This window comes from Mizuhopecten yessoensis, unplaced genomic scaffold, assembly GCF_002113885.1.
Source record: "Mizuhopecten yessoensis strain PY_sf001 unplaced genomic scaffold, ASM211388v2 scaffold673, whole genome shotgun sequence".
Taxonomy (NCBI): Eukaryota; Metazoa; Mollusca; class Bivalvia; order Pectinida; family Pectinidae; genus Mizuhopecten; species Mizuhopecten yessoensis.
Genome location: NW_018403664.1, coordinates 482,063 through 496,292, shown reverse-complemented (window position 1 = coordinate 496,292; position 14,230 = coordinate 482,063). Strand labels below are relative to the sequence as shown.

General features: G+C 39.4%; 1 protein-coding gene across 1 annotated transcript; it reads right to left on the bottom strand.

Moving 5' to 3' along the window:
• Positions 1-4,810: 4,810 nt before the first annotated feature.
• On the bottom strand, positions 4,811-9,558 carry LOC110451785 (innexin unc-9-like). Its single transcript, XM_021499961.1, has 3 exons — positions 9,429-9,558; positions 7,802-8,727; positions 4,811-5,342 (listed from the first exon to the last, which is right to left on the bottom strand). Exons 1-3 carry the CDS (start codon positions 9,501-9,503, stop codon positions 5,018-5,020), a joined length of 1,326 nt encoding a protein of 441 aa, XP_021355636.1. The 5' UTR covers positions 9,504-9,558; the 3' UTR covers positions 4,811-5,017.
• Positions 9,559-14,230: the final 4,672 nt, after the last annotated feature.

The following is a 14,230-nucleotide window of genomic DNA, read 5'->3' as shown; positions in this document are numbered from 1 at the left end:
AGCTGTTACGAATGTCAGTTGAAAGTCGCATGGTTTATACTGGCATTGCCCACGGTGGTAAATATTATGACATCAGTGACATTGTTCAATTGACACAAGAGGTGCAATGTAGCATCACTCTCATCACTCGACATCATTGACGGAAATTTAGGTGTAAAACTGTACCAATGATAGTATTCTGTATTATTGACGTGGATTGGAGATGATTAACTAGTATGTACCATACAGCTGGCAACATCGACATGAAATTAAGATAGAAATAAAGATTATATATTAACTAGATCATTATATCTAAAATAATAATTTAAGAATTTAGTTTATTTTAGTAATGTGTCTGTAACTTTCCATTAAGATAGACATCATATAAAACATTTGTTGAGGGGTTTATCATTGGTTTATCATTGGTTTATCATTGACGCGGAGTAATATAAGCGCATTTTTCTTTTATTCAAATAGTATTAGTATTTTGGTTTTTTCTACCTAATGTGAGCTGTTGGAAAACTTCTGTAAACCAAAATGATCCAACATTCTGTGAACCAAAATGATCCAAAATTTCATGTTGTTATATTATCTAATCTAGAGAGTTTATACAGATGTATTCAGGTTTATATGACTTACTAGGTTTATATGTACTAGTAACATTTCCAATGTTCAATGAAATAAATATGTAAATTGTGAAAGTCTATGTGCAAAGTGGATGTATTATGATCAGGGACGTAACCAGGACTATGAGTATGTGGAAGCATACGAAGCGCGGAGTAGGGGGTGGGTTCGAATGGGGGGTAACCCCCTCCTGAGTTTGGGGGTTCCGGGGGGGGGGGGTTACCCCCACCCCCCGAGATTTTTTTTGAATCTGGAACCCATTCTGGTGCAGTTTGAGACATAAAATACCTATCATTTTCATATTTGGCTTGTAGTACTTTTTATCAAATGCGTAATAATTAGTTCCACATGAACAAGGAACATTTTCGTTAAATAGTCAATAAAAGAAACAATATCAATGAGATAATGAATTCACTGAGGGCCCAGGATTATATGAGTTGTTAAAGTTTATCACATGAAGTTCTACAATGTGATCCTTGTTAAAAGTATACTTAAAAAAATTATGTGGAAGCCCGTGCGTCCGTGCGTACGCCTGGTTACGTCCCTGATGATTTTGAAATTAAGTCATAGAATTCAAATATCTAACCTTCGTATAGCAAAGCCAATTATGTTATACGAGTTATGTCCCTTATTATTATTTTAACGATACAAGATCGGGGTGAATATGTGATGTATTTGTAATTACAAGGATTTTGATACAAAAAAAAAAAGAATCAAACGAGCTGAAAGTAATGGTATTGTAAATATATATATTTCTGTAAAGCTGGCGTTGTATTACTTTTGTAAATGATCTGTGCCATATCACAGTGGACAATCAGTATTAAAATCAGCTCTTTATTATGACAATTTATTTTTAACATACGTCAAAGTATTCACCGTGAACTTTAAAGCGGTTTCCTTCTTAATCCCCGTGAACAGTATTTGTTGCGCTCTGGTTTCGAATGACTTCAGCTTTCCACTGCTCCTGAATGGACGACTTTGAGCTTTTTGAACTACGCGGTGTTCGTTGTCCTACATTCAGTAAAGTCGGTGATTATTCTACCTTCTGATGCAGTGCTGATGTTAGGCCATCTGCTTTAATTTTCACATCCAACCTTTAGGTGCATGCTGACTGTTTTAGAGCTTTACACTTTTGTGTTATTTTACCGTTTGGTTGTCGTTGACAACTTGGTTCAGAGTTAGTGATTTTTGTAACAATTGAATTCATTTATAATGTATGTAATAAATAGGCAACAAACAATGGATTGGTTGAGACAGTATTATTTGGAAATTAGTAAATTTTCTTTGCTTTAACTGTAAAATGATACATCTAAAAATTACATTTAACTTGTCTTGTGCAATTAACGGGAATGATATCCTCATCAGTATCACAGAAGTAGATGTTCATTGGATGATTTCTAACATATTAATTTGTTTATTTCAGTATCGTCCTTACCCTTGCATTGTTCGATTTCTACATTCTCCAAAGCTAATACTATGAAATAAAAATAATCCCAAAAGTAAAACGGTTGTCTTTTCTTTCACCAGTGCAATATGCATAGTCGTTTCCATTTCTAACATTATTTAATATGTTAACTGTCTAGTTTCAATTTTACAATAGATCCTCAGAAGTGAAAGCTCACGAAACAATCAAATTCATCCATGTGTGGCTCACCATGTTGAAACGTCTTCATCTGGAAGGTCGTGGCGTTCTGTGCGGTATAATACGTGGCGTTCTGTGCGGTATAATACGTGGCGTTCTGTGCGGTATAATACGTGGCGTTTCGGCTTCCCAAACATTTTGCATTTCATACAAGTGACACTGACTGCAGTATGCAGTAACTCTGCCCAATTATTTCACACCTACATGTGTTGCTGGTGTTGGTGTGCAGACAGAGTCTTCCCATCTTGTGTTACATGTATTGAAGCGTCGGTAGCATACATCTTTCCACTGTTTTTATTTCCTTTATTGATCTATTGAATTCACAATATTTGGATCTTTCACAATGAGTGGCATTCGGATACAGGAAAGCCGAAAGGATATGCGTTAACATATAATAGTGATATAGAGGTGGATTGACACAAAACATTGACGAATTTCTTTGACCACACTATCGCTAACAATTATCCAGTTACATATCTAAGTAATACGAATCCAGTGCCTATATTGCGTCATGCTGTTTTTATTACGTATTGGGCGGTGTGTTAAAGTGGATGTAAGTGACGGCGTGTTAAGGTGGATATAAGTGACGGCGTGTTTAAGTGGATGTAAGGGGTGGAGTGTTTATGTGGATGTATAGGGCAGCGTGTTTAAGTTGATGTGTTGGGCAGCGTGTTTAAGTAGATGTGTGGGGCAGCGTGTTTAAGTGGATGTCAGGGGCGGCGTGTTTATGGGGATGTGTGAATGGTGTGTTTAAGTGGATGTAAGAGGTGGATTTTATTTGTTGGATGTGTGGCGTGGTGTGTTTAAGTGGGTGTGTGGAGCGGCGAGTTCATATGGATGTGTGGGGCGGCGCGTTCAAGTTAAGATGTGGGGCGGCGTGTTAAGGTGGATGTGAGCGGCGGCGTGTTTAAGTGGATGTTAGGGGCGGCGTGTTTAGGTGGATGTGTGGGGTGGAGTGTTTAATTGGATGTGAGAGGCGGCGTGTTTAGGTGGATGTGTGGGGCCGCGTGTTTAAGTGAATATGCAGGGTGGCGTATTTAGGTGGATGCGTTGGGTGGTGTGTTTAGGTGGATGTAAAGACGGCGTGTTTAGGTGGATGTGTTGGGCGGTGTGTTTAGGTGGATGTAAGGGGCGGCGTGTTTAGGTGCATGTGTTGGGTGGTGTGTTTAGGTGGATGTGAGAGGCAGCGTGATTAGTTTGATGTAAGGGGCGGCGTGTTTAGGTGGTTGTAAATAAAAGTGATTCATTTAAGGATTGACCTTCAATTTGACGGCGTTTATGGTAGTATGAACGCAGTTGGTAACGAACATATTATTTGGTGCGCGTTACCAAGGTCAATCCTAATATAAACATCATAAAAATGTTTAAATGCTTTACAAAGAAGAAACGGTCGAAGCGGGTACTACGATGATAAATAAACAAATGTAGTAGCCAGGATATTATAGTCCCAGTAGATGTACATCGTTATATTGGTAAATACGCAATGAACAACATTTTCATCGCTTTAATTTTTTTAATTATGTAATATTAGTAGCAATTCGAACATTTGGATTCATTTATAACGATCGTTATGGACATGCAGTGAGTGACGCGGTCGAACGTTGGAAAAAGAAGCCGCCATTGTTTACTTTACCGTCAAAGATTTTTTAATGTGCTTCCATTAAATAAGAATTTTGCCGTTGTGTAATCAGACAAAATGGATCCAGAATATGTTCCATATTTGTATATGTTGAAGGAACTAATCAATGGCTGTCATAGAACATTTTCCCACTGAAGCGTGAACGGCGCCATATCTGAGACAGGTATCAATATACGCTAATTTATACGCAGTCAGAGTTTGCTAAGCTGAAGAAGGGAGAGAAGTAAATTTTAAACAATCAGAGCATGGACAGGTTTGCGTTCGGTTATACCGCCTTGTCAGACGTCTATTGTAGTTATAAACCATTGTAAGTTAAAAATATATCCAAATACAGAAACAGAACACTTAATGCTGAGTTTTATGTCTTTCTGTATGGTTTATTTATTTATTAACCTTTTTAAGCTATTAAATTTTCTAACGCAAGAATCATCATCAGAACAGTTCTAAGCAGTGTACGGAGATAAATGTGGTAGCACAGCGTTCTTTACAATAGAAACTTAAATATATAAAAGTTTCAAAGGCATATGTACAGGTACAAGCATATGTAAAAGCATTTGTACCTACTTTTATCAATGTACATTTTTGGGGGGTTTGGTACATGTATACATTATCAAAGACATAATATAAGCCATGCATTCTAAGCTCTTTTATTTCAAAAGGTAATGATAAAACAATTTATAACCCCACTTACTTTTTTTCTTTTCAATTGAAATCAGATGTGAATACATATTTTTTATCCCGTATACTAATCCAGTTAATGACTAATTCCGCCAATTTTGTGTCACGTTAGATTTACCTCCCCTTGACAAATAATATCATCCTCGAGCGTTGCCCTCGGTTCATATAGTATCTGTCTCACGTAAACAAACCCTCGTGTCACAACAATACGGGGTAATTCATTATGAAATATAAAACGACGAAATAAAGTATTTTTCTACATCTGATTACCTTTAATTTGGCCGTAAAATGACATATCATTATTCATTGTGTGCATGTATCTCGAAAAGCCCAGAATTCTACCAGCCGCATATATAGGGAACGTCTAAACACTTAATTAATTTCACTGTATACTTTTGGCATGACGTATAGGTCAACACGAGAAGATACAATGTTTAAGAACAATGCTTCAGCCCTCAGTCATTAACATGATGGTAGACACCCACACGTGTTGGCTGATGAGGGAACTCTTGCAATTGGTGAGTTTCTGGTGTGCTACCATAGTTACCGTTTGGCGGATACACGCATTGATTTCTAGTCCCTTCAATCTGTTGAGCGTGTGTGGTAGACCACAGATAGAGGACTACATCCCTGACCAGGTGTTCAGACGACGCCTCGCCGATCGCCTTCAATATACATACGCCGTCCTCCGTTATCTCTGAACCTGCAAACCGGGCAATGTCGTTGTCGGAAGGAGAAGGTGCCACTTCACCGGACAGGTACAGATAACTCTTGACAAACCTGAATAGAAAACGTTACTGGGTTCAGGAATATATCAACATCATATCTGATGATTTCAATCAAACATGTATCTTTCTGTAATATTTGACATGATTATTGCTTATTTAAAAGCATCTCATTCCTCGATTTAACTCTGCAAACTTAATTACACATAATTAAACACTGCTGGAGAGTTTTATTTAATCTAATATAATGGTCATTATAATTGCAGGAAAATCAACATACCCAATACAGCAATGGTCTTGCTTACTATTTTCCTAACGTGGCTATATATCTTTGCTCTTTTAGCGTATAGCAATTTTTTGACCTCCCTGATTCTCTGACCTCATCACCAATCAACCAAACACTGTCCTATAATAACCGTATTGTGCCGATGTGAAACCATAGGCTAACACGCAATACATATACTATTACATATACACATTCTCTCTGATTATCTTATGTTTTAAGACATATCCTAATTACTGTTGGGGATAATGTTATCGGGATAAACAGAAAAAATATCCTTACGGACGAAGAATCTCAACAACGGGTCCTTAGTATTTTCATCTCTAGGAGATTCTTCAGACTCTTAAAAGCTTCAAAGCTTTGTGAACAGTGTACATATCATACTAGTCATCGAAACGTCACCTATATTGTTGATTTTCCTGCAATTTCAATGACCATTATATTAGACTAAATAAAACTCTCCAGCAGTGTTTAATCATGTATAATTAAGTTTAATTGAAATCATCAGATATAAATATATATTAATGCTTATTGCATATTTAAGCAAAAGAAAATATATTTCTAAACATTTTCGCAAATATGTTTTTAAACATTTTCTTCAGGTTGGTAAGTATGGTGATGAGAAGTTCTTTTTACACAACCAATACGATTGGGTATGTGACGTTTCGATGACTAGTACGGTATGTACACTGTCACCTTCATCAGACAAATGACCAGTGAAGCGTATGCAAAAGGTGTAAATTATGAACGAATTGGTCACCAAATCCAGTCGATTCGGCTACGCTGTAAGCGTATGTACAATAGTTGTTATATATGTACCGAAATGACTCGATTCGGCAACGCTTTGGTTGACAACTCGTACACATTTTACATCTTTGTGCGCGTACGCTTCACTGGTCATTTGTCTGATGAATGTGACAGTGTACATATCGTACTGGTCATCGAAACGTCACATAGAACATCTTATCGGTTGTGTAAAAAGAACTTCTCATAAAGCAAATATTTTAGCATTGAACTGTTTTTGTATGATATCTATGATCTATTTGAATGACACAGCTTTGGAAGCAAACAACATAATGCGCGCTATAATACCATACAAAAACAGTTCAATACTTATATTTACGTTTTCTCCGCCTCTTATGTTCTTTTTTAACTTATAATTTATATTTAAAATTAAAAATGCCCGCCTTATCGACAGTCCACACAATTTCGTTCAATAGTTTGAACAGCGTATTGTCGCGTTCTGATTGGCAAACAAAGTAGTATTTTGAATTTTAAACAAAAACATCAATTTTATTCCACAATTCAGTATCAATACAATTGCGTATGATATGTCTATAGGGTGATTTAAGTTTATCAATAGAACCATGAGCTGAAAGTAATATTTGATTTTTTTTCAATTTTTCCCCGGAACAAATTTCGCGCATGGACAAATACAGTGAACACCGTAAATCCGACCTTGCCCTCCAAGAGGGAGTTATTTTTGGAAGTTAATTCGAACTTTTCTCTTTGATCATTTTTTGAAGAATCCATGCGTGAATGTATTTGTTGGTTGTATGGGAACCTTACAACAGTCTGAAGATTCTATAACATCCTCGTTATTTGACATGTCGTCAGAAACTCAGGAATGGTGGATGCGAGACGCGTGAAAGATAGCGTTTGAAGTGAGTGATCTTGCGACGGATCACAGGTTCGTTACAAAAGTCTGAAATGTTCATGTGTGCTGTGACTCATATCAGTAGGTCTGTAACACATGTGTCAGTAGGTCTATATAATATGTGTATTTCAGACATTTGTAACGAACCCTGTTGATCAGTGCAGTGTAACAGACGATATTTCTGATAAATTGCATGAGCGTTAAAATTGTTTCCATTGCCGGCATTGGTGATTTCAACCGATGTGCATTTTGTACGATATTGCAGACATTGGTCTTGTTTTCGTTGTAATAAAAGTGTTTTTTAATTATTTTGCACATAAATTTACAATGGCATTGTCAAATCTCACAATGCCCAGCGATATTTCAGCAGCCGTCATGTTTATTTATATTGGATTTTGTAGTTCCGATCAGTGTTGTAATACGCTAAGATTTGTGTCTCGTGATGCATGGTAATTAAAGTCCCGTCAACGACACAGCTTTCAAAGAGGCTATATAGTGACAATGCCATGCAAATTTAAATATATTGCTACCAACACCAACTAAAAAATGCAATGGACAGAAAATCTACTCTCACCTTCTGCGAAAGATTGGCACTAGAACGATAAGAATCTGGCCCACGCCACTTAAGACCGTGATGACACACACGATCGCCATCCACATCCACAAGAACCCAAACATTATCTCGTAGTACGTGACGTTGTTGAACGAACACTGAACAGTGTAACTGTGGGTGAAGCTCAATCGCGTAATGGAAAAGTCGCATAAGACTATTTTCGGGAGTTTAGGGTCTATGGTTCGCCAAGTCAAAGTTTCATTGCTCGAAATATCTTCGGCCAATTGCTGTCCAAATGAAGTCTGGTTTTCTGCCTTCAGAACTACATTCATGATAGATAATTGTGTGATGACGTTGATGAAGTAAAGAAGCTTTGTGAACAGAAACAGCAGAGTAAGCCATCCCCACGGACATCCCTTCAACACAGTGGAATCAATCCAGCTCTTCACGTACCGTCCTACTTGTCTCCCCATTTGTGCTCGGTCAGCCATGTTAAGGGTCTCGTAACCGTCTGTAAGTCCCAAAATCTTCGTAAATCGGAACCCCACAAGGCCCTGTCCTACTGACAGGACAATGTCAGGAAGCTTGAACAACAATGCCTGTACGAGGAGAATGAGCGGTATCCAGCGATACGGCGGTTTCGTCATTGGTGAATGATTGCTAGCCAATGGTTCATTGTTGTTATTTACGTCTTCAATCCTCACATAGTATGTTGAGCTTTCCCAGCAGATCTTATCAGCATACTTTACCATCTGTGGTTGGAACTCGGAGGGTGTCCAACAAGTAATGGGGTCGTACGCCGTATGGAGGCAACCCGTCAGGATAGAAAACAGAACAAGGATCCCAACAGTCCACGTACTGTTGAGTCGCCCACACTGGTCATTCAGGCGGAGACTGGACTGGGTCAAATGGCGAAGAATTGGCCGCAAAACCATGGTGTTGCTTACCTATTTAAGAGTAATAGTGTATTTCTAGTTAAAATCATACACTTTAAAAGGATTTCTTGAAGTGCTTTTAAGTTATGTCGCACATCGAATATGTGACAATCTATAGCGTATTACATTTCTGTAAGCAAAGGTAACAATGCATATTATCTTACATTTTAGTTATATGTTTAGAACACATAATTTTGGCAGGTTTTAATTGTAAATATGATAACGGTCACCTTCTAGCTTCGAGCTAGAGGGAATTCCCTTTAGCTCAGTGGTAGAGTGTCCGACTAGGAATCTGGAGAGCGAGGGTTCGATCCCCGGTGGAAGCACTCTATCAATGGCATTCTGCAACAGTTTCGAATGTGATGGTAACCCACAGAGATAAGCCAACAAAAATACTGTTCTAACATGATAAGGTAGAAGGAACTATCCGATCAGTATTCATTTCTGTACTTATTTTCGCACTATTTAACATTTGCGAACTAATAAAACTTAATATGTTTTTTATTGCAAAATGAAAAACAAGTCCTTTCGACCAAACTTTCCGCACAGAACCTCGATTGGTATTTTTCTTTCATAATAAACCCGTAAATATATTATGGTAAAAACGATAACCATATCATTTGGTATATAAAGATGACGGCAATGCATGCAATACAGCTTTTCTCATTACTGAATGTCAAATATGGTCCGTTATGATGAAATAAAATCTTTACCTCGAGAGCCGGTGATGGAGCCTGCCGTCTGGATCCGTGTGTAGAGTGATACAGACAGGGAACCCTGTGTGACATTTACCACGGGGTCGTTGTGCTTCAGCATGTAGCTAGTAGCGTGAGTTCGCCTGTGATCAAGTATACATACCAACTACTGTTTTTGTTTTGTAAATTAACCACTTTACCGAATCCAGAGATAAAGGTCAACAGGAACATTTTGTGATTATTTTTGTCAAACCATTCAAATTGAGCATACTTAATTCTGTTACACATATTACGATGGACATCAGGCAATGTGTGTACGTATGTTGTAATGGATATCACGGTATTGTCTATTTACGGGTTATAATAAACAATATGGTAAAGTTTGTGTACGTTTTATCATAGATTACATGGTAGGTTTGTTAACATTCAGGATAAATGGTGTAAATTGATACTTCTAGTTCATATTTTGTTGTTTTGTATATCTTTGCGGAGAGTTCAATGTGTATTTAAATTGGTGTGAAAATATTGAATATAAGATCAATTCTTAGATAACAAAAGTGATTTATTTTCTTGTAGTTCTGATTAAAATTATGTCCGATTCAATTAAACCATGTTCATCACTCTAATGTCAATCATTTAAATCTATATGCGAAACAAACGTTTGGGATTTGACCGGTATTTCTTAATGCCAATCGAAAATAATATTATAAAATGTGTATAATGGTCTTAGTATCTAACCAAATTATGAGAAGACATAGTTTGAACACCGGCCGACGGTATCCACTACACATAGTGTGAACACCGGCCCACGGTATCCACTACACATAGTTTGAACACCGACCCACGGTATCCACTAGTTTGAACACTGGCCCACGATAGCCACTACACATAGTGTGAACACCGGCCCAAGGTATCCACTACACATAGTGTGAACACCGGCCCACGGTATCCCCTACACATAGTGTGAACACTGGCCAAATGTATCCCCTAGTGTGAACACCGGCCAACGGTATCCACTACACATAGTGTGAACGCCGGCCCACGGTATCCACTACACATAGTGTGAACCCCGGCCAACGGTATCCACTACACAAAGTGTGAACACCGGCCCACGGTATCCACTACACATAGTGTGAACACTGGCCAAATGTATCCACTAGTGTGAACACCGGCCAACGGTATCCACTACACATAGTGTGAACACTGGCCCACGGTATCCACTGCACATAGTTTGAACACCGACCCACGGTATCCACTAGTGTGAACACTGGCCCACGATAGCCACTACACATAGTGTGAACACCGGCCCAAGGTATCCACTACACATAGTGTGAACACCGGCCGACGGTATCCACTAGTGTGAACACCGATCCACGATATCCACTGCACATGGTGTGAACACCGGTCCACTGTATCCACTAAACATAGTGTGAACACCGACCCACGGTATCCACTACACATAGCGTGAACACCGGCCCACGGTATCCACTACACATAGTGTGAACACCGGTCCACGGTATCCACTACACATAGTATGAACACCTTTCCACGATATCCACTACATATAGTGTGAACACCGACCCACGGTAACCACTACACATCGTGTGAACGTCGGCCCACTCTATCCACTACACATAGTGTGAACACCGGCCCACGGTGTCCACTAGTGTGAACACCGGCCCACGGTCTCCACTACACATAGTGTGAACACCGGCCAACGGTATCCACTACACATAGTGTGAACACCGGTCCACTGTATCCACTACACATAGTGTGAACACCGGCCAACGGTATCCACTACACATAGTGTGAACACCGGTCCACGGTATCCACTGCACATAGTGTGAACACCGGCCCACTGTATCCACTAGTGTGAACACCGGCCAACGGTATCCACTACACATGGTGTGAACACCAGTCCACGGTATCCACTACGCATAGTGTGAACCCCGGCCAACGGTATCCACTACGCATAGTGTGAACCCCGGCCAACGGTATCCACTACGCATAGTGTGAACACCGGTCCCCGGTATCCACTGCACATAGTGGGAACACCAGCCCACGGTATCCACTACCCATAGTGTGAACACCGGCGCACGGTATCCACTACACGTAGTGTGAAAACCGACCCACGGTATCCACTACCCATAGTGTGAACACCGGTCAACGGAATCCACTACACATAGTGTGAACACCGGCCCACGGTATCCACTACACACAGTGTGAACACCTGTCCACGGTATCCACTACACATAGTGTGAACATAGGTCCACGGTATCCACTGCACATAGCGTGAACACCGACCCACGGGATCCACTACACATAGAGTGAACACCGGTCCACGGTATGCACTACACATAGTGTGAACACCAGCCCACGGGATCCACTAGTATCCACTACACATAGTGTGAATCCCGGCCCACGGTATCCACTACCCATAGTGTGAACACCGGTCCACTGTATCCACTACACATAGTGTGAGCACTAGCCCACGGTATCCACTAGTGTGAACACCGACCCACGTTATCCACTACACATAGTGTGAGCACTAGCCCACGGTATCCACTAGTGTGAAAATCGGCCCACGGTATCCACTACCCATAGTGTGAACACCGGTCCACGGGATCCACTGCACATAGCGTGAACAGCGACCCACGGGATCCACTACACATAGTGTGAATACGGGCCCGCGGTAGCCACTACACATAGTGTGAATACCGGCCCACGGGATCCACTACACATAGAGTGAACACCGGTCCACGGTATCCAGTAAACATAGTGTGAACACCGGCCCACAGTATACACTAGTGTAAACACCGAACCACCGTATCCACTAGTGTGAACATAGGCCCACGGGATCCACTACACATAGTGTGAATACCGGCCCACGGGATCCACTACACATAGTGTGAATCCCGGCCCACGGTATCCACTACAAATAGTGTGAATACCGGCCCACGGGATCCACTACACATAGTGTGAATACGGGCCCGCGGTAGCCACTACACATAGTGTGAACACCAACCCACGGTATCCACTAGTGTGAACATCGGCCTACGGTATCCACTAGTGTAAACCCCGACCCACGGTATCCACTAGTGTGAAAATCGGCCCACGGTATCCACTACACAAAGTGTGAACACCGGCCCACGGTATCCACTAGTGTGAACATCGGCCCACGGTATCCACTACACATTCCTCATGTTTTGTTTGTTTTTAACGCACATCTTGCTTTGTACTATTTTTTTCTTTTTAGTACGAAAACCTTTGGTTAACAAGCCATATTGCAGTAATTATAAATCTTACCACTTTCTACATATCGTTTATTTGCCAACTACTGGGTTATTTCGATGGATTTTTTTTTTGATGATTTTATTTTATATAATATTGATACAAAACAGGTATTTTCATTTTCACACTCTCTTGCACACATTTTGACACTTAATTCACTCATCATCATCCTCACAATCATCATCAATATCCTCGTGATTGTCGTCGTCATCATCATCATTATCATCATCATCATCATCATCATCATCATCATCATCATCATCATCATCATCATCATCATCATCATCATCACCATCATCATCATCATCATCATCATCATTATCATAATCATTCTAATTTATTTATGAAATACGTTGGACTGCTTAAAAAATCACCAGTAAAATCTATATGTCAATAATACCGATATTTGTCTTATTTTTATAGTCGATATGTTCCCCATGATAAAACAAAAAATAAATATTTCGTCTCGAATTGCATAAATATAGCACTAAATGGTCGCAAACCCATGATGTTGCTTATCTTTACAGAGTAAAAGTTTACATCTATACTGGGGTTTTAATGGTAACATTTGCACTTTAAAATTAGTCCGGCTACAAAACCCAAAAATTCCCACGCTAAAATCGTTTGCGCAATTCAATCTAAAGATAAGGGCTAAAACAGTGTGTATTTCGCTGCACACATTTATTATTTGTGTTAAAGCATTTATCGTAATGGCGTTTTAAAAACAAAGTGGTTGTCAGCATCATACCTGATGCTTGGCTAAGGCCAGATCAACTGAATTTCTTGATATTTGAAGGATTGTTGTCTCTATTATAACATTTGTGACCAGATTCTAACGTAAACATTAGGCACGCTTGGTTATTCCGTTTTCAGAATATTGTGAACGGGGGTTTGGTCAGACTAACGAGCCGTAGTTCTGACATACCGGAGAAATGGTACATTAAAATGATCGACCGTTAAATGGGGAAATCATCTTCAATTGACCTCAGCAAAACGATGTACAAACAAACACAATTCAGTTCTATGTAAGTATTTGTATACGTTAAATATATTCCGACTGGTCAGAGTTTATATTAAATATTAATTTCAAATTTTCTGAAACTATGTCAACATTAACAGTGACTAGTTTTATATATACGTGTAGGGTAACGAGAACGTGCGATAGGTGTCCCCTGATACAATTGAAATAAAAAATGTAAACAGCCGGAAAAGGCCCTTTACTTTGTACTTAATGTACTACAGTTTTAGGAGTTCACCCACCGTTAGTTTGGATGTCAGTAACATAAACACAACATTTGTTTTATACAGTCCTGTACATAATTGTACGGACTTTCAAAGAGATATGAAATATCAGAATTGTATACTAACAGTATAGTGTATGTATATTAAAATACTATATGGGGCAAAGAAGTAATTCCAACAGTGCAAGTTTAGGTTGTCAAATTTTCGGAGCGATCTGCTCCTTTATCGAGACACAGTGAAACATGATAATATAATAAGTGATAAGTTTCTTACCTTAGAGAAAAAAA

Excerpts from the sequence above, each read along its gene's own strand:
- LOC110451785 (XM_021499961.1), bottom strand. The coding sequence starts at position 9,503 with ATGTCACACAGGGTTCCCTGTCTGTATCACTCTACACACGGATCCAGA. Across the intron at positions 8,728-9,428 it reads CTCCATCACCGGCTCTCGAG|GTAAGCAACACCATGGTTTT; the intron begins GTAAAGATTTTA and ends ACTCTTAAATAG. Across the intron at positions 5,343-7,801 it reads GTGCCAATCTTTCGCAGAAG|GTTTGTCAAGAGTTATCTGT; the intron begins GTGAGAGTAGAT and ends TTTTCTATTCAG.